At 42.7% G+C, this 21,688-nt stretch overlaps 1 protein-coding gene across 8 annotated transcripts in view; it reads right to left on the bottom strand.

Moving 5' to 3' along the window:
• The window catches only part of BCAS3 (BCAS3 microtubule associated cell migration factor), a 602,771-nt gene that overhangs the window by 239,612 nt on the left and 341,471 nt on the right, over nucleotides 1–21,688 (bottom strand). Inside the window, exon 24 of one of the 8 annotated variants that reach the window (XM_061605390.1) lies at nucleotides 290–823. The exons of the other annotated variants lie outside the window; for them this stretch is intronic. Coding sequence (XP_061461374.1) covers nucleotides 768–823 — 56 coding nt within the window. The 3' untranslated portion in view covers nucleotides 290–767. Of the gene's footprint in view, nucleotides 1–289; nucleotides 824–21,688 lie in introns of those variants that run through there. 8 annotated transcript variants of the gene reach the window in all.

Raw genomic sequence — 21,688 nt, 5'->3', positions numbered from 1 at the left:
GAAGCTCACCAGGGGTTTCATCACTGAGATGAGTGATGGTGGACAGGTTACCCTGAAATATGTTCTGCTATCGATTTCTCCCCTGCAACGTGTATTACAGGGAACCTTTGGCCCTGTAGATGTTGCTGAACTACAACTCCAACAAGCATGGACAATGGCCAGGGACGCTGGGAGCTGTACTCAGCAATATCTGCAGAGCCAAAAGTGTATTGTATTATATTATTTATATATTTAGAAGTTGTATATATACTCTGCCTTTCAGCTTAATGATGATCCTCAAGGCAGCTTACAATCCAAACAACCAATATGAAGGCTCCCTGAAGCTCCTCCTTCTCTAGCTGATGGTTGGGACCAAACTGGTCTTCCCCTTACTGCAATGTTTTCGCTGGGAGGCAAGTAGCGCAATCTCCCAGAGATCTCTAGCCTTCTGACTGATGAATGTCAGTGTGCTTCTGTTCAGCTCTGCAGTGCCAGGGCAAGTGGCTGCTCGAGTCAAGTGTTCTTCCTGGCAGGGACGGCCAAAGAAAGCTCCCTGCACCTGCTCCTCCTCTAGCCAATGGTTGGTGCCAAGCTGGCCTTCCCCTTGCCATGATGTTCTCTTTAGGAAGCTGGGGTATGCACCCTCCCAGTGCCCTCAGTCCTCTTGGTGATGGCAAAGACCACAGCAGGTTTCCCTTCAAGCTCTGCAGTCACAGGGCCTGAAGTATGGCCGCATTCCCAGTGTTGTAAGTAGAGATGTGAAGGCCCAGGGAAAAAAACAGAAAAATTCAGGGGAAAAACATTTCCCCCCATTTTGTCCTGAAGCCTTTTTTGTTTTGTTTTTCTGAAAAATTGAAAACAATGAAGAAAAAATGGATTATGGAATGTTTTATTTTAGCATGATGAATAAAATGTTTCACTGAATCTTGGTCCCCCTTTTTTCTCAGTTCTTTTTATGGGAATGGATGCTTTATGTCTGCTTGACACTCTGGAGGACTAGCGGAGACATAAATAATTTTCTTTGTTATTAATGTTGATGATTCTTCTTTTTTTAAAATTGTTTTTTTACCTGCTCCTCATAAACTGGCAAAATGAAAGAGGTTCCTTACAGTTTAGGATCTTGTAGATCCATTGTTACAAACAAAAGTAAAATTTAAAAAAGTAAATTCAATTTCTAATAATTATTTGAATAAAATGTACTTTTAACGTACCAAATGTGATAATTTTATGCCAAACCAACTTGTACATAATTACATTTGATGTTCCTGAAGTAACACAGTGACTTTCAATCTGTAAAAAGTGCTAATGTTGCATTTTTTCAATTTTTCCAAAACTTCCCGTTTTTTTTCTGAAAAATTTTACATCTCTAGTTGTAAGCCACTTGGAGACCTTCGGATAACCAGCAACTAACCAAATTAATAATATTAATAATGATGATAATGATACCCAGGGTGACAACTGGCCTCGTGAGTGCATCAAGGAAACTGCCTATGAACTCCATAAATATTTCAAGAGAAAGAGAAGGGTGGGAAAAGAGAGGATAGGAGAAAGACAACATATGCTTGGAACCAAATAAAAAGTGGGACCCATGTCATAGGATGAATTTAAATATAGGGCGAAGTGAACTAGTCTAGAGCAAGAGTGGGGAACCCCAAGCCAGGGGGCCAAATGCAGCCATTAAGGTCTCTTTGTCACCACCAGGTCTCTCCATGGGCATGCTTACGCCCTCACCGCTCTGCACCCTCCCTGAGTGCTTTCTTCCCTTGCAGGAATGTGATAATGGCTCGTTTGCTTTGAGGTAGGATAAAAAGATGCGTGTGTATTTGCATGTGTGTGTGTAGAAATGTCCAGGTTTTGTATGGCTAGGATGTAGCGTACAAAGGTCAAGAGTCGCAGCCATTTGTCCCAACCACTTTTGCCATGGGGTCCCCATGAAGAAATGGAGCCCTTCAGCTAGGAAAGGTTCCCCACCCCTAGTTTAGAAGATATATAAACGTCTGGGTCTGCTTCTCCCTTTTTCCTGGGCCTTGCACAGGGCTGAGTGTAGTCTACTCTTATCGTAACAAGATTTCCATTTCCAAGAAGCAAGTTAACAGGAAGGGTCTGCAGCAGATAAGAGGCACAGAAATGCTACATAAGAAAGAAAGAAAGAAAGAAAGAAAGAAAGAAAGAAAGAAAGAAAGAAAGAAAGAAAGAAAGAAAGAAAGAAAGAAAGAAAGAAAGAAAGAAAGAAAGAAAGAAAGAAAGAAAGAAAGAAAGGGGAAAAGACCATTTTTACTGGCTGCGTTTTCTCCCTAAGTAAACAGCTAAATGCTCAGGCTGGGAAAGAGTTAACGAGGGGACAAAATTATACACAGTGCGTGTTAAAGGTTAGAAGAATAATCAGTCATTTGAAAAAAAAGACTACATAAACATTTTTCCGGATGTAATTTTCAGTCCAAGGATACATTTCCCAGTAGAAATCAGCAGCTAAAAAGGAAATCATTTAGTCTCCATAAGTGCCAAATTGTATGCTGATTTTTTCCTGGTCTGGCTCCGCTTTCCAAACTAGTGGTTCGGCTTCTGCAATCTTTCACCCAAGGACTGTATAAACACATCTTTAGAAGACAGACATAATCCTTGGGTGGGCCAATTTACGTTGGATTATGAAAATACTTAAAATACAAAATCGTATAATCACTGTTGTCTTTTGGGTTTGCTCTAAAGGAGAAGAAAACTGAACGAGAGAGAGAGAGAGAGAGAGAGAGAGAGAGAGAGAGGTGTAAACCACACCGCCCTCAAAAATGAATGTGCCATACAGAGGATGATCAGAAACCCCCAAATGTTTAAAATAATTTTATTGAGATGGCACTGAGCAACTGCCCCTGGCCTGTGAGTTCTCAGGACATTATCCATGACAAAGTATTATTCATTACTGATATTTTTACTACATTTTATGGCCAATCCTGCCCCCCAAAGTGGCACACAAAAAAATAAGGTAGAAAAATACGACAAAACGCACACCGTTAAAAAACCATAGCAAAGAAAAAATGTAAATGGACTGCCTTCAAGTTGATCCCGACTTATGGCTACTCTATGAATAGGGTTTTCATGGTAAGCAGTATTCAGAGGGGGTTTACCGTTGCCTCCCTCTGAGGCTAGTCCTCCCCAGCTGGCTAGGGCCGGCTCAGCTTGCCACAGCTACACCAGCCAGCCCCTTCCCTGTCTGCAACTGCCAGCTGTGGGGGCAACTGGGCGCCTTGGGACTCTGCAGCTTGCCCACGGCTGCACAGGTGGCAGGGCTCGTAACCCGAGCCACTCACTGTGGGGGTGATCTTTAGTTGGCCCTTCACACCAAACGACAGCATAAAGGTTGCAAATACAACCAGCTTAACAGCCCACATGCTAAAGGTGTTCAAACAATATTGGTAAGTGTTAGAAGATCCTCTGCATCTTGTTTTAAGTGGGTTTCCTTCTTAAAAAGTCCTGCAGGAGTAGGGGCAGGGAAATCAGACTGGGGACAGGAGATGCTGTCCTGATCCTGGTGTCACTGCAGGTAGTGGAGGCTGGTGGCTCCGATGTCAGTGGGGTAGTGAATCCGCTCTGGGTTTTAGTTCAAACTTTCTAGGAGCTGTCCAAGGCGCTTTCTCACACTGGCCAACTAAATCCCCCAATAGGAAGCTGGCAAGCAAGACCTGAGCGCCACAGTGCTCTCCCCTCCTACGGTTTCCAGCAATTCATATTTATAATCATACTGCCTCTAACCGTGGAGACAGAGCATAGCCATCGAGGCTAGTCACCACTGATAGTCTTATCCTCCCTGAATTTGTCTCTCTCTCTTTCAAAGCCATCCAAGCGGGTAGTCATCCTTGCCTCCTGTGGGAGGGAATTCCAAAGTTTAACTACATGTTGTGTAAAGAAGTCATTCCTTTTGTCTGCCCTGAATCTTCCAACGTTCAGCTTCATGGATGTCCCTGACCTCTAGGCTTATGAGAGAGGGAGAAATTTTTCCCTCTATCCCTTTCTCCTCACCATGCATAAATTTATACACTTCTATCACATCTTCTCTTACTCACCTTTTCTCTAAACAAAAAAGCCCCAAACATCGTAACCTTTCCTCATAGGGGAGTTGCTGCATTCCCTTAATCATTTTGGTTGCCCTTTTCTCAACCTTTTCCAGCTCTGCAATATCCTTTTTCAGGTGAAGCAACAATAACTGTATAAAGTATTTCAAGTGTGGTTGCACCACAGATTTGTATAATGTTATGATATTGGCATTATGTGGAAGCACCAGACTGGCATCTGCAGAGTTCCAACCTCAGTGTCCTGCTCCGCTCCTGCACTGTACAGGTAAGACACAGCTCCGTGGCACCACCCCACTACATGGGCTACTCCTAATTGCAGGGGATAGGGACCACAATGGTGGGACTAGAGTTGTACCTGTAAGTTTATCCCCCCACCCCAAGATGCTATTCACTTTTTAAAAAAACCTTGGTAGATCGTGATCGTGTCCGGTTTGGTCTTTAGACAGCCTCCCGAACATAGGAAGGGCACTGACTGACTGGAATTTCTAGGCAGGGAGTTCCTCTGGGAGGGTTTCACCACAAAAAAGGCCCCAAACCTGGTGGCCAATCTGCAAACGCTTCTGATGGGAGCAGGCTACACCCAAGGGCGCAGGACAGTCACCAGGAATACAAGAAAATATAATCAACTCTTCAGAAAAGTGTGTGCAACACAAAATGACTTTCTACGTGGCGGGGGTAGGGGATTGGCAGATGTAGAAGGGGTTTAATTGCTGCTCTCTCCACTTCTCCTCCTCCACCACCACCACAATTATCTTGGCAAATATGAAATTTGCTGAGATTGTGTCTTGTTTGGCTAACAGTTCCAAACTCACTGTTAGAACCAGATCTGGAATTGAGGCGGGATCAGGAGCTTTGGAGTGCAGAAGGCAGAATGGATGTGCTTCATTGATCAGGCAAGGAAAGAAGACCTGGCACTTAAAGTCGATACCTACCTTAGACAGCTCCTTGAAAGTTCAGATGAGAACTCGGAGCACCTCACTGCCTCACTGACATCAGAGCTATCAGTCTCCACTGATCCTCGGCATCTCCTGGAAGGGCTGGGAAAGACTCCCTGCCTTGAAACCCTGGGAGCCGCTGCCAGTCAGTGTAGACAATAGCTAGATGGACCAATGGCCTGACTTGGTTGGTAAAGGGCAGCTTCTTATGTCCCCATGTTCATTTCATTAATGTGCAATACTGATGTTCCTTCTATTACTATTATTTGTAACTCTGCCTCTCACCGTGGCATGGCTCAGTGGTAGAGCACATGCTTTGTACCCAAAAGATCCCAGGCTCAGTCCTTGCCATCTCCAAGGACAGTCCCCTGCCTGAAATCCTGGAAAGCTGCTGCCAGTCAGTGGAGACAATACTGAGCTTGATGGACCAATGGTCTGACATGATATAGGGCAATTTCATGTTCCGATGAGCTGGTTCATGACATGGCGATAGGACCACCAAAGGGCAGCGCCTGAGCACAGAGAGCCAGCCACTCTGAGAAAATCACCACAAAACAGGCCTACAGTCTTAAACATTCAGGCACCCCAAACCCCACAATTTGACTCTTACTTCAGCTATTTTTAACAAAATGTGTGGAGCGTTCCCTCCGGACCTAATGCCAGCTTTTAAATGCCCCCTTAGCATGTTGTCTTTAAGACAGCTCAAACACCAGGCATTCAACCCTACGCCACAAAGTTGGACTGAACAAAAGTCAGGAGATTTCGCCAGAGGGACAATTCACGCCTCTGGAAGTATTTTGGCTACCCTTGGTTTGGCTAAAGGGTTAGATAAACACAGGCTTTTGCAAAGACAGAACAACCCATGTTGTAAAGCAAACAAATGCATTTTGCGTTTATGGCTGTCTATGAAAAAACAGCATATGCTGACTTTTTTGGGGGATGCCCTGTGCTATAGTGCATGCATGCATCCGAAGACAAGATGAACTTTCACAGGTTTTCTGCCCTCCCCGCTGAAAGATAAATTTCTGGTTTTGTAATTGCTGCACGGAATGCTAGAGTTTTTATAGGCAACTAGAAAAAGCAGCAGGCTTAAGCCAACAGTATTCCACCTTCACCACATAGCATGTGGTGCAGAAAAAAAAGAAAATCTCCAATGGATAAAGTTATGTGAAAGAAGACACAGCGAGGGGGGTTCCTCCTCCTCCTCACCCCCCCCATCCACGCTTTTTCTTCAGGGAGTAAAAAATAAATTACAGTGATAAGATCTGGAAAAGTTTGGTTGTAAGTTAAAGAGGTTTTCACATCTGTGGCCACACATCCAAGCCTTGGGAATAATGGGTCTCATGCTCCGTTCACAGAAAAATGTGAGAAAATGTTCCCTTCCTCAGCATAACAGAGACAGTAATTCTGCTCATGTCGGTGCCTTGTTTTGGGGCTAATCATTGGGGATGAAATTGGCAACATGTGTGGCATTTTCAGACTCGTTGCATGTCAAGGATAGATGGCACAATGGCTTCAAATTCACACTTAAAGCACCCTTCAAACAGTCCCAGAGTACCTCCAGAATTTTATAGGACATGGGCTACATGTAATGACAGTAAGTTAGGCAATGGATCCCGATAACTAGTATTGAAAGGTGGGGCCAAAATGGGCCTCACAATTACCCTCCCGGTGGTGACCACGTTGCAGAAGACAAGGACACACTGTGACCCGAACCGAGGACTTGGAAATGTCAACCTGTGTGCACCACCAAGTTCTACCCAAAAGAGGGAGCTGGATGGGAACCAGCCAGACCAGTAAGGGTGCCTCTTATCCAGAGTGGGTCATGTGCTACCCCCTGACCCCTGTAAAAAGGCCATGCTTGCTTGCCAATCTGGTCAAAAAGGAGACTTTGTTGCTTCCTATGGTAGACAATCTCTCGGCAAGAGCTCGGTCTCCTCAAGAGAGTTACTGTGGCATACCTGCTTGCAAGGGATGATGGATTCAGACCAACCTTTGAGGTTGTAGAAACTCTCTGTCCCATCACAGACAACTCAGTGCCTCCACGGCACCCACGTGGCTTGGCTGGGTAAATGGCACTGGTGATGTCTGCAGGGGATGCCCACCAATGGTCCCTGCTCTGTTCCCTCAGTGCTCATAGTTGTGATTGTCATCCTTACTCTACAACCATGGTGAAGGCCATGCACAATGTCCCACGTTCAACCCCTGGCATCTGCCCAGAGGACAGGGAAAAGCCTGGAGAGCTGCTGCCAGTGAGTGTAGACAATACTAACCTAGATGGATCAGTGGTCTAACTTAGTTTAAGCCAGCGTCCCATATTCCTATGAATTTATATAGATAAAGAACTACAGTGTAGTTCTTTTAGGATAGGGTCACCTCCACAGTAGTAAACAAAGCTCTCAAATTTCAGTCTAATATTAAAAGTTTTCCTTCTCTGAAAACAAAAAGGAATTGCATTAAAAAAAACTCAAGAAAACAAACTGAATCTTACAAATCGGGTGTTATTTTTTTAACGTATTGGGGCAAAACAAAACAAAAAATCCCACATGGTTTTTGGAGCAGAGATTGCTCTAACAGAAGCAGATCAACATGCTCTTCTGACATAACCCACATGGCTTTATTTTAGGACATTCTATTACTACCCTGGGACACATCAGACATCAGACTGGGGTAGAGACATACCCCTGAAAACTGACTATGTCAACTGAGTTTTTTTTGGGGGGGGGAGTATCATAGCCTAATTTGCCATTGTGCAGGCTCTAGCCTTGAAAACATGGCTCTTTGGACAGGCCTTTGGGATCCCCGGGGTGGGCTAATTTCTTTATATTGTTTTAAAACTGTCTATTGATGGCCCTAAACTGTTCTGTACTGCTGCTTTTAAAATGATTATTGTTGACTGCACTAAATATTATGTATTTATATTGTATTTGAACTTTAATGTTGTACGTCGCCTAGAGTGGTTTCGGCCAGATAGGCGACACAAAAATTAAATTTATTATTTATTATTATTTATTATGAGGTTCTTATAGAACACCTAATATTTTACAGTAAAACTTTCAATAAGTAAACGAGCTTGCTTTTTAAATCGATGCTTCCTCTTTAAATGTGAAGGACAGGCAATTACAGAGTAAATGATTATTGCAATGGGCATTAGTGGGAGGCAAAGGGACTCAGGCAGTAGTTCTGGGTGTGAGAGAAGGGTCTGTCACAGGTATGCACGAATGTCAGAAGAGCCTGGCTGCTGGGTCAGGCTAAAGGCCCATCGGATCCAGCATCCTGTTCTCACAGTAGCCAACCAGATGCCCCAATGGAAGCCTGCAAGCAGGACCTGAGCTCAACAGCACCATTCTCCCCGCTTGCAGTTTCCAGCGGCGTACTGCATCCAACAGTAGAGGCAGAACATAACAATTGTGGTTGGTAGCCACTGATAGACTTATTCTCCATGAATCTGTCTAATCCACCAGGATTTCTCTGTTTTCACTGGTGAAATGTCAAAGGTATATCGGCATTTATAATACAACAGCACACAACAGAAACTTATTTGTGCTCAACACAACAGGAGCCCACAAACCCTGAATATTTATTGTAGCCTGTACTTTTCATGGACATGGAAGCATTAAAGTCTAATGCTTTCCCAAAGAAAGACACGCACGGCTCCCATAGAGAATCTCAGGCTTTCCATCCCCAATAAAAGCGGTTATAGAATCACAAAATCATAGAGTTGGAAGGAGCCTATAAGGCCATTGAGTCCAACCCCCTGCTCCATGCAGGAACCCAAATTAAAGCATCCCCAACAGGTGGTTGTCCAGCTGCCTCTTGAATGCCTCCAGGGTTGTAGTCGTGAACGCTGTCAAAAAAACAAGTGCCATAAAAGAAGCACATGAGTATATTTATGCATGCCCCCCCCAACCCCTGCTACTTGGAATACCATGAACCGCAAGTACTTTCTTATACATTTATACCATCTTTTATACATCTCCATTTCAAATATTTCAAACTCCCTACCCTTACATATTAGACAGGCACCTTCTCTGTTACTTTGTTGGGGCCACTTGTTTTCAACAAGCCTTTTAAGTTGAGACCTTATCCCAGTCTGCTTCTGTGTTGGAATTGCTTTTTAATATGCTGTTAAACCTTTTTTTTAAACAATATGTTTTTTAACCTTTTTAAAAAAAATGTCTTCAAAGCTTTTAAAAAATGTTTTTAGAGTTGTTTTGTTTTAATGTATTTTAATGTCTGTTTTTATGACGTTCTAAAGTGTTTTTAGTGCTCTTGTTTGCCGCCCTGGGCTCCTGCTGGGAAGAAGGGCATATAAATCAAATAATAAATAAATAATGGGAGGAGGAGGAGGGAAACGGGGGGAAATATGAAATATGCTAACTATATAAAAACAAAAGGCAGCAGCTTGAGCTTGAATTAAATTTGCCTGACTGCTGCAATAGAAAGGATGTTGTTTAAAATGGAGGAAAAATGTGTGTGTGTTGTTGACATATTTTGCGTGCCTTCTTGATTTAAAAAGCTCGGTTATGAAAGGGGGCCATTATTTACAAGTGAAGAAAGAGAAGGGAATTTGCCCTCTCCTCCCCATCCCCCCCCCGCCCCAAACTCCTCTCTTCCCCATTGTCCTCTGTATCCATTTCCAGGAAACCATATTCATTAGGGTTAATCTGCCTCCTAAATGAATAAACAAAGGGTCTCTCTGTCACCACCAGGGCCAGGTGAGCAGATATAATCTCCCAAGGGACAGAGTCATCCCTACGAAATGGGCTGCAGGAAATTACCTGCTGCAATCCCACACCTGGAGTCGCTTGGGGAGCAGCTTGCAGTTGTTGAGTAGCTGATCAAAATTCAAATTCATTTTATTTGCTTTAAAAAAAGGGGAGAGAGAGAGAGCACACACTGTGGATCATCTGTTTTTGTGACTTCCTAACCCAAGAAGCATCTGTATTGTCTTAAAATCTGAAGTTATAGCCATCAAAATAAGTATATGCAATCATAATGGAAGGATTATAACATGAGGCCTTAAGCCAGCACTCAGAAGCTGCAGCAGCCAGAGCATCAAGGACATGGGGATTTGAACCAGGGACCTCTTGATCTATCTGAGACTGGAACGTAGCCTAGGGAGCTACCTGGGAGTAGTGATGGGGCAGAAATTCAGTTCTGTTCACATATAAAGGTGCATCTACCTAATACACATTTTCAAAAAAAAACTACAAGAACTGAAACACAACTGTCCTTCAAAAATTAACCCTTTTGCAATGCAGTTCTCGAGCTAAGTAATGTGTACAAGAATGCCTATACTGGGGTAAAGTGCATATAAAAACATAAATGTTAGTGAAAAGAACATATACAATATATTTGGGGAATTGCTTTGCAAAAATGGATATACAAGGCAAAACTGCATACAAAAATGTATCTGTTAGGAGAAATTACAAACAGATTAGAAATGTAGAGAACTTAATTTAAGGGAAAAATGAGAAAGCAGAATGGTCAGATTCACCCATCCCTAGACGGCACGGCACTTTTGAAGTCTTTGTTGTTGGCAGCTCCTGTTCTAAGGGGCATTTTAATTTGGGGGGGCGGGAGCTGACTGGCAACTGATTGGCACCGAGAGAGTTCGAATGAGTTTGGCTTCCTCTGCAAATCAAATGCCCTGCCCCCTGCAAATTGCCCAAATGTGTTCCCAATGTCAGTGACACCATAAAACTATCTATCTGTGTGTATGTGGGAGCGGGGGGCATGCGATGGCCTAGCCCTAATTGTTGTGTGGGACAATGACTAGGGAGACCCAGGTGTGAATCCCCCATTGAACCCTGAAAGTCACTGAGTAACCTTGGACCTGTCACATATTGTGGTGGCTGGTGACCAATTGAACTGGAAGACAGGGAGGCCAACAGCAGGTGGCACCAGAGCCAATGACAGGCACAGCCAACTCCCCCTGGTTCTGTCCCCACCCTCCTCTCTGCTCTACAAGGGCAACACTGAGACTAAGGAGAGGAAGCTGACAGCCAGTGAACGGGTTTTAAGAAGGCAGGCAGGTGGGGGCTGAGGGCAGACTGAGATTGGTTGGGCAGTTTCCTATTCGCTCTAATGAACCAGCCTCTACTGGTCACACCCTTTTCCCAACACAGCCTACCTCACAGGGTTGCTATGAGGAGAAAAAGGGAGGGCATCGCATGTACTATCCTGAGCTCTATGGAGGAAGGGTGGGGCAAAAATATAATAAATGGGTTGGTGGGTTAGGGGCAGGGGAGGATGAAGAGAAGGGGAAGCAAACTGATTTGCCCTTCATGTAATTTTCATAAGCCCACCACTGTGCCACGGATGATTATCTAACGCCTCCAACAGGTGTTAAAAAGTTTCTCTGCCACCACCCGGGGAATGTATGATGAAACAGGAATTTATTTATTTATTTTATTTAATTCCATTTCTATACCGCCCATAGCAAGGTCTCTGGGCTGTGTACATCAAATAAAACAGAGCAAATACAATTTAAAACAGTCTGGTCATCAGATTACAATTTAACTGTCTGTTAGAACATTAAGTACAAAATACTAAAATATTAAAAATGTTAAAAAAATGTTAAAATGCCTGGGCAAAGAAGAAGGTTTTCACCTGGCGCCGAAAGGATAGTAGTGTAGGCACCAGGCGAACCTCGTCAGGAAGGGTGTCCCAAAGTTTGGGGGCCACCACTGAGAAGGCCCTCTTTCTTGTAATCGCCTTCCGGGCGTCTCTATGAGTAGGCACCCGGAGGAGGGCCTTCGCTGTTGAGCGCAGTGTACGGGTAGGTTCATATCGGGAGAGTCGTTTCATCAGGTATTGCGGGCCCATGCCGTGTAAGGCTTTATAGGTTAAAACCAGCACTTTGAATCGGGCCCGGAAACATATAGGCAGCCAGTGCAAGCGGGCCAGAATCAGTGTTATGTGCTCCGACCGCTTGGTCCCAGTTATTAATCTGGCCGCTGCATTCTGCACGAGCTGCAGTTTCCGAACCGTCTTCAAGGGCAGCCCCACGTATAGTGCATTGCAATAGTCCAGTTTCGAGGTTACCAGAGCATGAACAACTGAAGTAAGATGTTCCCTGTCCAGATATGGGCGTAGCTGGGCCACCAGCCTAAGTTGGTAAAAAGCACTCCGTGCCACCGAGGCCACCTGCGCCTCAAGTGACAAGGACGGGTCCAGAAGGACTCCCAAGCTGCGCACCTGCTCCTTCAGGGGGAGTGTAACCTCATCCAGAACAGGTTGAACATCCATCATCTGGTCAGGGGATCCATTCACTAACAGCATCTCAGTCTTGTCTGGATTGAGCTTCAATTTGTTCGCTCTCATCCAGTCCATTATCGCAGCCAAGCATCGGTTTAGCACCTTGACGGCCTCACCTGAAGAAGATGAAAAGGAGAAGTACAGCTGCGTATCATCAGCGTACTGATGCGAACGCACTCCAAAACTCCTGATGTCAGCACCCAGCGGCTTCATATAGATGTTAAAGAGCATGGGGGACAGAACTGAGCCCTGCGGAACTCCATATTGGAGCGCCCAGGGCGTCGAGTAGTGCTCCCCAAGCACTACTTTCTGGAGACGACCTGCTAGATAGGAGCGGAACCACTGCCAAGCAGTGCCTCCAACTCCCAAATCCGCAAGCCTCCCCAGAAGGATACCATGGTCGATGGTATCAAAAGCCGCTGAGAGATCAAGGAGAATCAACAGGGTTACACTCCCTCTGTCTTTCTCCCGACAAAGGTCATCATACAGGGCGACCAAGGCCGTCTCCGTGCCCAAACCGGGCCGGAAACCCGATTGAAATGGATCCAGATAATCGGTCTCATCCAAGAGAGCCTGGAGCTGAGATGCAACCACCCTTTACAGAACCTTGCCCAGGAAGAGGCAAGTGGCTGCAGCCGGAAGCACAAAGGTGAGACAATGGCCTTCTGCGTCGCCAAGCTGCCAGCTCCCCTTAGCTTGCAGCCTGGCAGCGAGAGATTTCGAAACCTTACAGCCTTCTTGAAATATAGGCAGAATGTTGAAGCAAATGACAAACACAGGAGTTGTCACCTTTTCTTTTTCCCGGGAGGCGGAAATTCCACTGCCAACTACTACCTCAAAGCATATGGTCTCCAGCAAGTGGTTTATTTGTGGTATTAAGATAGGTTGTGGTTGACTCTGGGCCATTATTGAGACTCGGAGATTTCATCATCAAGCAGTGAAGATTTACTTCGAGTGCGCCGCTTCAGACGTGCCTGTGTGTTTGGGGTGGAATCACATCTTTGGATTCTCTCAATAGTAAAAAACAAAAACAAAACCTCCAGGCCTCTCTCTCTGGCCCCTGGAACTCTCCTGAGGGCCCGCCCTCTCTCCCCAGACCACACTTCTCATTGGTCCTGCACCACGCCCTTGGGGGCTGTTATCTGGCTGGACACAGATGTGTCCTTGAACTGTGACAACACTTCTTGCTTTCTTGGATGGAGGTTGGAGAGCTGATGATGGGCACATAGAAACCTCTATGACGAGATGAGACGGTGTCTGGCAATGGATGACAAGCTTAATGAGCAATGCAGACTTAGGGCTGGAATCTCACAAGCCATCTTTCACGGTGACTGGATGCCCTTCATTTCTTACATCAGCTCCAGCCCAGGAGAGCCTAGACTTCTTATTTTTCAGAGAAGGTTTTGGAGGGGCTCTCTGGTTTAATTCCAGATGCGTAATATGACATATGCATAAACTGATATTTAGGTCTCTCACCTGTATGCTTGTATCAGAGACATGTAACTGAACACTGAATGATTAAAAAATGAGCCTAGAATGCTGCATGCATTCTGCAATACCCATTGAAGTCTGATTGTTTATTTGTTGTGTTTGTGAAATGGTAAAACCAAAAAACAAACCTTGGTCTTTTGCATGGCTGGAATGTCAGATCAGCCGGCTTCTGTACACAGAGTTGCCAAATTGCCCAGTTAGCCAGGTTTTACCCAGATATTAGCCATGCTATCCAGTGCCTGCTTAGCTTATTAGGGGGCCCAGATTCCCAGTTTTCTTTTTTTTAAAAAAAGTCTATAGCTCTTGAAGATCCAGAGACACAAAGCAAAATGTGGAGGCAGCTTTCTGGCCATTTTGTGAGAACTCAGCCTGTTCCAACTTCCATTGTTCTTAGCCAATGGGGGACACCACAGATGTCCTGGGAAAATCAAGAATTTTAGTCTGCCTGCCTGCTGCATATGCAGAAGCTAGCAGTTTAGAAACCTGCACATGCTCACTTGATCAATAAATGCAGCTCCACCCCTTATCCATAGACTTGCTGGTTAAGTCAGCAAGGAGAAGCAGCCTTCATCTCAATTGCCTCTGTGTTTCAGGGTATGTGTCTTAAGTGGTGAATGCAATGGAAATGTCTGCCTGCCATCATGGAGGATGGAATAAGGGGGTATGAATCTACCAAACATTCCCTCAACTGAACAAATACAAGACAGAAAAGCAAACCTCTCTGTAGAAAAGGCTGTGATATTAGCATCTGTATTTTTTTTGGCTCTGCCCCCACTCTGATAAATGGTGCTTACTCCCCAGTAAAGTTGCACTGGAATGCAGCCTCACTCACCCCATTGCCCAGCAGAGCCTCTGTTCAGTAATTCAGAAAAGGCTAAAAAGTATTTTTTGATACTTATCCTTCTTCAAAATGACTGGCCGGGGTCTCCCCCACCAAAGATCACCCTACTTCATTTCCTCCCCAGGGATAGATGTGTGTGTTTGTGTGTGTACCTATATACACACACACATATACATACACACAGAGAGTCTGTATATCTATATACATATATCTATATCTATATTCAATGCAGTGGGGGGTATAACCTTTTCCTTCCTCCCCCTTAAGACCAATAGGAATGGAACAGCTGCCTTGTTTAATGCTAGCACAGCTTGCCAGGTATCTAGAATTCACTGCATTTTTATTTTATTTTTTAAAAAAGAGATGCCAGTTCTCAAGCCTCCATCAAGTTCCAGCCTTTATCATAGAAGGCTGTGTTTCCCCTCTCTCTGATCTGGTATGTGAGAATCAGTGTACTAAAGACACTTCTCACATGCTGCGATACTACTCTCTTTAGATAAGATGACTGAAGTGATAACATTGAAATATTTATTTCTATCTGCATTACAAGTTGTAGTGGTGTGCTCATTTCACATTTCCTAATTGTTGGTACGGACAACCTCTTGATCACAATATTGCTTTTTAATTGATGCTTTGCTGGCTTTTTGTTTTATGCTAGATTTTTATACTGCTGCATTGACTTGTTTTATGTTTGTTTCTATTTTGTATTTTATTGTTTTTATTTTGTTTGTAAACTGCCCTGAGCTCTGTTTTTAACCGTGTAAGGGCAGGATATAAATCCTCTTAATAAATAAATATTCCATAGCATTGGAAATGAGAGTCAAGGTAATTAAGGCTGAAAATGTAAGGTTTTTTTAAAAAAAGATTCCTTACATCCTCCTCCAGTTTTTGGTGGTAATTACTAGGCACAAAAACAAAACAACTGGACAATGCAACCATTAACATGCTTAATTTGCATAATTAACAAATTATTTGCATAATGTGCAAATTAGTCTGCCTGGATTTGTGGAACTGGAATATGGCAATCCTATCGGTACATGGAATTGGACGTGGATGGAGAAGCCTCATCCTTCGCCTCAGGCAGTAAAATGTCTTGGGCCAGCCCTGGTGACGTGGAACGGGAATAAGACAAATTTGCTCAACCTTAACTACTCTTACATCTTCAGCTGGCCTAGTCTTCCAGCACTGCAACGTCTTCAGCTGATCTTCCAGCACTGCAACGTGTACTAATCAACAGCTTTTCAAGCTTTGGCAGCACTTCCCAGGCCAAAACTTTGCAATCAAAATCTTGAAACTGGGAAGAACATCTCTTCCAATTTAGCTCACCTTATTGTGCATCAAACTTTAAAAACCATGCTTTCAAGTTTTCTTTCTGGGCCTGCATAGAGGCTGCTGTTTGCTACAACATTGGTTTAAAAATAACGGAAATCAAAAAAGCAAAATTAAACGATTTAAATGTGTGCATATGTTCTTTTATAAAATGCATCATGCAGCTGCAATATGGGTTTTTAACCCATGTTTCAGACTCATATCAAAGGGGAAAGGGCTCACTTAGAATATGGTGAATTTTTTATCTATGTTTTTAGGAGAAGATGTACTTTCCTGTATTTTGCAATACACTATATTTGAAAACAAAACGGAAAACAGATAAAAAATAGAACTGTGGCATGAAAGGACCTTTCTTTTTCATTTTTCCTTCCCTGTTTGAGTTATCTGAGAATAAATTTCACTTGAATTTTAAAAAGGCCTAATTGAGTTGATCTGTACCTAAACAAGGCTGTTTCAACCCTCCGACACCTCTGAGGGTCACAATTAACCCTCAAAGGGTACACAAAAAATGTAATGTTATCCTTCTTCAAAATGACTGGCCGGGGTCTCCCCCACCAAAGATCACCCTACTTCATTTCCTCCCCAGGGATAGATGTGTGTGTTTGTGTGTGTACCTATATACACACACACATATACATACACACAGAGAGTCTGTATATCTATATACATATATCTATATCTATATTCAATGCAGTGGGGGGTATAACCTTTTCCTTCCTCCCCCTTAAGACCAATAGGAATGGAACAGCTGCCTTGTTTAATGCTAGCACAGCTTGCCAGGTATCTAGAATTCACTGCATTTTTATTTTATTTTTTAAAAAAGAGATGCCAGTTCTCAAGCCTCCATCAAGTTCCAGCCTTTATCATAGAAGGCTGTGTTTCCCCTCTCTCTGATCTGGTATGTGAGAATCAGTGCACTAAAGACACTTCTCACATGCTGCGATACTACTCTCTTTAGATAAGATGACTGAAGTGATAACATTGAAATATTTATTTCTATCTGCATTACAAGTTGTAGTGGTGTGCTCATTTCACATTTCCTAATTGTTGGTACGGACAACCTCTTGATCACAATATTGCTTTTTAATTGATGCTTTGCTGGCTTTTTGTTTTATGCTAGATTTTTATACTGCTGCATTGACTTGTTTTATGTTTGTTTCTATTTTGTATTTTATTGTTTTTATTTTGTTTGTAAACTGCCCTGAGCTCTGTTTTTAACCGTGTAAGGGCAGGATATAAATCCTCTTAATAAATAAATATTCCATAGCATTGGAAATGAGAGTCAAGGTAATTAAGGCTGAAAATGTAAGGTTTTTTTAAAAAAAGATTCCTTACATCCTCCTCCAGTTTTTGGTGGTAATTACTAGGCACAAAAACAAAACAACTGGACAATGCAACCATTAACATGCTTAATTTGCATAATTAACAAATTATTTGCATAATGTGCAAATTAGTCTGCCTGGATTTGTGGAACTGGAATATGGCAATCCTATCGGTACATGGAATTGGACGTGGATGGAGAAGCCTCATCCTTCGCCTCAGGCAGTAAAATGTCTTGGGCCAGCCCTGGTGACGTGGAACGGGAATAAGACAAATTTGCTCAACCTTAACTACTCTTACATCTTCAGCTGGCCTAGTCTTCCAGCACTGCAACGTCTTCAGCTGATCTTCCAGCACTGCAACGTGTACTAATCAACAGCTTTTCAAGCTTTGGCAGCACTTCCCAGGCCAAAACTTTGCAATCAAAATCTTGAAACTGGGAAGAACATCTCTTCCAATTTAGCTCACCTTATTGTGCATCAAACTTTAAAAACCATGCTTTCAAGTTTTCTTTCTGGGCCTGCATAGAGGCTGCTGTTTGCTACAACATTGGTTTAAAAATAACGGAAATCAAAAAAGCAAAATTAAACGATTTAAATGTGTGCATATGTTCTTTTATAAAATGCATCATGCAGCTGCAATATGGGTTTTTAACCCATGTTTCAGACTCATATCAAAGGGGAAAGGGCTCACTTAGAATATGGTGAATTTTTTATCTATGTTTTTAGGAGAAGATGTACTTTCCTGTATTTTGCAATACACTATATTTGAAAACAAAACGGAAAACAGATAAAAAATAGAACTGTGGCATGAAAGGACCTTTCTTTTTCATTTTTCCTTCCCTGTTTGAGTTATCTGAGAATAAATTTCACTTGAATTTTAAAAAGGCCTAATTGAGTTGATCTGTACCTAAACAAGGCTGTTTCAACCCTCCGACACCTCTGAGGGTCACAATTAACCCTCAAAGGGTACACAAAAAATGTAATGTTATCCTTCTTCAAAATGACTGGCCGGGGTCTCCCCCACCAAAGATCACCCTACTTCATTTCCTCCCCAGGGATAGATGTGTGTGTTTGTGTGTGTACCTATATACACACACACATATACATACACACAGAGAGTCTGTATATCTATATACATATATCTATATCTATATTCAATGCAGTGGGGGGTATAACCTTTTCCTTCCTCCCCCTTAAGACCAATAGGAATGGAACAGCTGCCTTGTTTAATGCTAGCACAGCTTGCCAGGTATCTAGAATTCACTGCATTTTTATTTTATTTTTTAAAAAAGAGATGCCAGTTCTCAAGCCTCCATCAAGTTCCAGCCTTTATCATAGAAGGCTGTGTTTCCCCTCTCTCTGATCTGGTATGTGAGAATCAGTGTACTAAAGACACTTCTCACATGCTGCGATACTACTCTCTTTAGATAAGATGACTGAAGTGATAACATTGAAATATTTATTTCTATCTGCATTACAAGTTGTAGTGGTGTGCTCATTTCACATTTCCTAATTGTTGGTACGGACAACCTCTTGATCACAATATTGCTTTTTAATTGATGCTTTGCTGGCTTTTTGTTTTATGCTAGATTTTTATACTGCTGCATTGACTTGTTTTATGTTTGTTTCTATTTTGTATTTTATTGTTTTTATTTTGTTTGTAAACTGCCCTGAGCTCTGTTTTTAACCGTGTAAGGGCAGGATATAAATCCTCTTAATAAATAAATATTCCATAGCACTGGAAATGAGAGTCAAGGTAATTAAGGCTGAAAATGTAAGGTTTTTTTAAAAAAAGATTCCTTACATCCTCCTCCAGTTTTTGGTGGTAATTACTAGGCACAAAAACAAAACAACTGGACAATGCAACCATTAACATGCTTAATTTGCATAATTAACAAATTATTTGCATAATGTGCAAATTAGTCTGCCTGGATTTGTGGAACTGGAATATGGCAATCCTATCGGTACATGGAATTGGACGTGGATGGAGAAGCCTCATCCTTCGCCTCAGGCAGTAAAATGTCTTGGGCCAGCCCTGGTGACGTGGAACGGGAATAAGACAAATTTGCTCAACCTTAACTACTCTTACATCTTCAGCTGGCCTAGTCTTCCAGCACTGCAACGTCTTCAGCTGATCTTCCAGCACTGCAACGTGTACTAATCAACAGCTTTTCAAGCTTTGGCAGCACTTCCCAGGCCAAAACTTTGCAATCAAAATCTTGAAACTGGGAAGAACATCTCTTCCAATTTAGCTCACCTTATTGTGCATCAAACTTTAAAAACCATGCTTTCAAGTTTTCTTTCTGGGCCTGCATAGAGGCTGCTGTTTGCTACAACATTGGTTTAAAAATAACGGAAATCAAAAAAGCAAAATTAAACGATTTAAATGTGTGCATATGTTCTTTTATAAAATGCATCATGCAGCTGCAATATGGGTTTTTAACCCATGTTTCAGACTCATATCAAAGGGGAAAGGGCTCACTTAGAATATGGTGAATTTTTTATCTATGTTTTTAGGAGAAGATGTACTTTCCTGTATTTTGCAATACACTATATTTGAAAACAAAACGGAAAACAGATAAAAAATAGAACTGTGGCATGAAAGGACCTTTCTTTTTCATTTTTCCTTCCCTGTTTGAGTTATCTGAGAATAAATTTCACTTGAATTTTAAAAAGGCCTAATTGAGTTGATCTGTACCTAAACAAGGCTGTTTCAACCCTCCGACACCTCTGAGGGTCACAATTAACCCTCAAAGGGTACACAAAAAATGTAATGTTTTCCCCTAGCTTATATTCTATGTGTTCTCCCACAATAAGGGGGGGGTATAGTTGTTCTGCAGCATTTTAATCCCTCTGGTGGGAGATTTGTTAAGTGGAAGGACAGCACAGAAATGGTCAGGGATGATGAGGGTTGAAGTCCAACAACATCTGGAGGGCACCACCTCTACTTTAAAACATAAATATGAATGCCAGGATATCTGTGCTATCTATGTCTGTTTCGTATGAGAAGTTTCCTGGCCCACTGCAGGGCCACTACAGCCATCAACAATCTGCTACTGTAAAAGGTTAAAGGTCTGCCTACTGAACATGTATTTTAAGCTCTAATGATCACAGACTGTAATTTTTGCATCTCATTGCCATTCAACTCCCACCTGACAATTTTCTCCTTCATATTCCTGCCAACTAAGATTTCACTTTATGTATCTGACAAAGTGGGCTGGAGTCCACAGAAGCTGACACCATAACTAAGTCTTTAAGGTGCCACAAGATTCTTTAATTTTATTTTTATTTTTTGCTGTTATAAAACCCATATTGCGTCTGCATGATGCACTTTACACATGTGTGCATTTAAATCATTTATGTTTCGCCTTTTTGATTTCCATTATTTTTAAACCCATGTTGTAGCGAACAGCAGACTCTGTGCAGGAGACTAATGTGGCTACCTCTCTGGAACCTTGCACCATTTAGGCCATACTGGCCACAAAGAGGGGTTCAACTTTAAAAAATTAAACAAAATAACGTGAGCCACTTTGGGATATAATCATTGCCAGGAAAGCAGGAATAACAATAAAGAAAGCAACTCAGGCCTGCTGCCACCTCCACCCCCAGTGGAAAGAGCACAGTTCTTTCAAGCATAACCACACCGGCTTTCCCTTCCCATTGAGTAACTGCAGTTCGCCTTTGTCCTTCTGGCATCCTGGCACTAGGCCTTCTGGGGAGAGACGGATAAAAAAAGAGAGAGCAGAAAACATATAAAGGGAACCCAGGTGTCCTGGCAAAGATTTTGATATCCACAAGCCTATAAGGTGGAGATTGCGGGGTGGGGGAGGGGGAATCCCTGGGAAGCTGCTGCGAACTCTTTTTATCTAGAACACAATGAATATTGCATTTGTTCAGGAGTCCTTCTGAGGAGCCCCAGCTTCTCCGTTACTCTGCAAAGGAAGATCGGGGAATCAGGTCTAATTACAATCAACACTGTCCACCTCTCTTAACCTTAAACCTTATCTAAGCTGAGTGATTAACAATGGCTGCAATCAAACAAAAAGCGAGCAGGCAGGTGCCAAAACTGGACAAACCTTCTTCTCCACACAGGGAAATCTCCATATTTGCATGTTTTAATTATTCTTCACAATCAAACATGCACCATTTGAGATCTCAAAGATCTGTCATCTGAGCACCATCATTCCTTTACACACACACCCAAAAGCCAGTGAGACCAGTTTTGCGAACTGATAAATAACCTGGAAATAAATTCACAGCTCTGAATATTCCTGGGTTTTCTATTAAACATAAATAAAATATTAAAGTTGAAATGCTTTTAACAACAAGGTGACTAGAGCAGCAGATCTGTGGGTTTCATATCTGTTTGTGGCACTGGACTGGCCTTTCCAGTGTCACATGATTCACGGGACCAGGGTATCCCAGACTAATAACTGCAGTTCCTTCCTCCAGACAATGCCCCCT

Source organism: Rhineura floridana, chromosome 21 (assembly GCF_030035675.1).
Source record: "Rhineura floridana isolate rRhiFlo1 chromosome 21, rRhiFlo1.hap2, whole genome shotgun sequence".
Lineage (NCBI taxonomy): Eukaryota > Metazoa > Chordata > Lepidosauria > Squamata > Rhineuridae > Rhineura > Rhineura floridana.
This window is presented reverse-complemented; position numbering and strand designations above follow the sequence as displayed.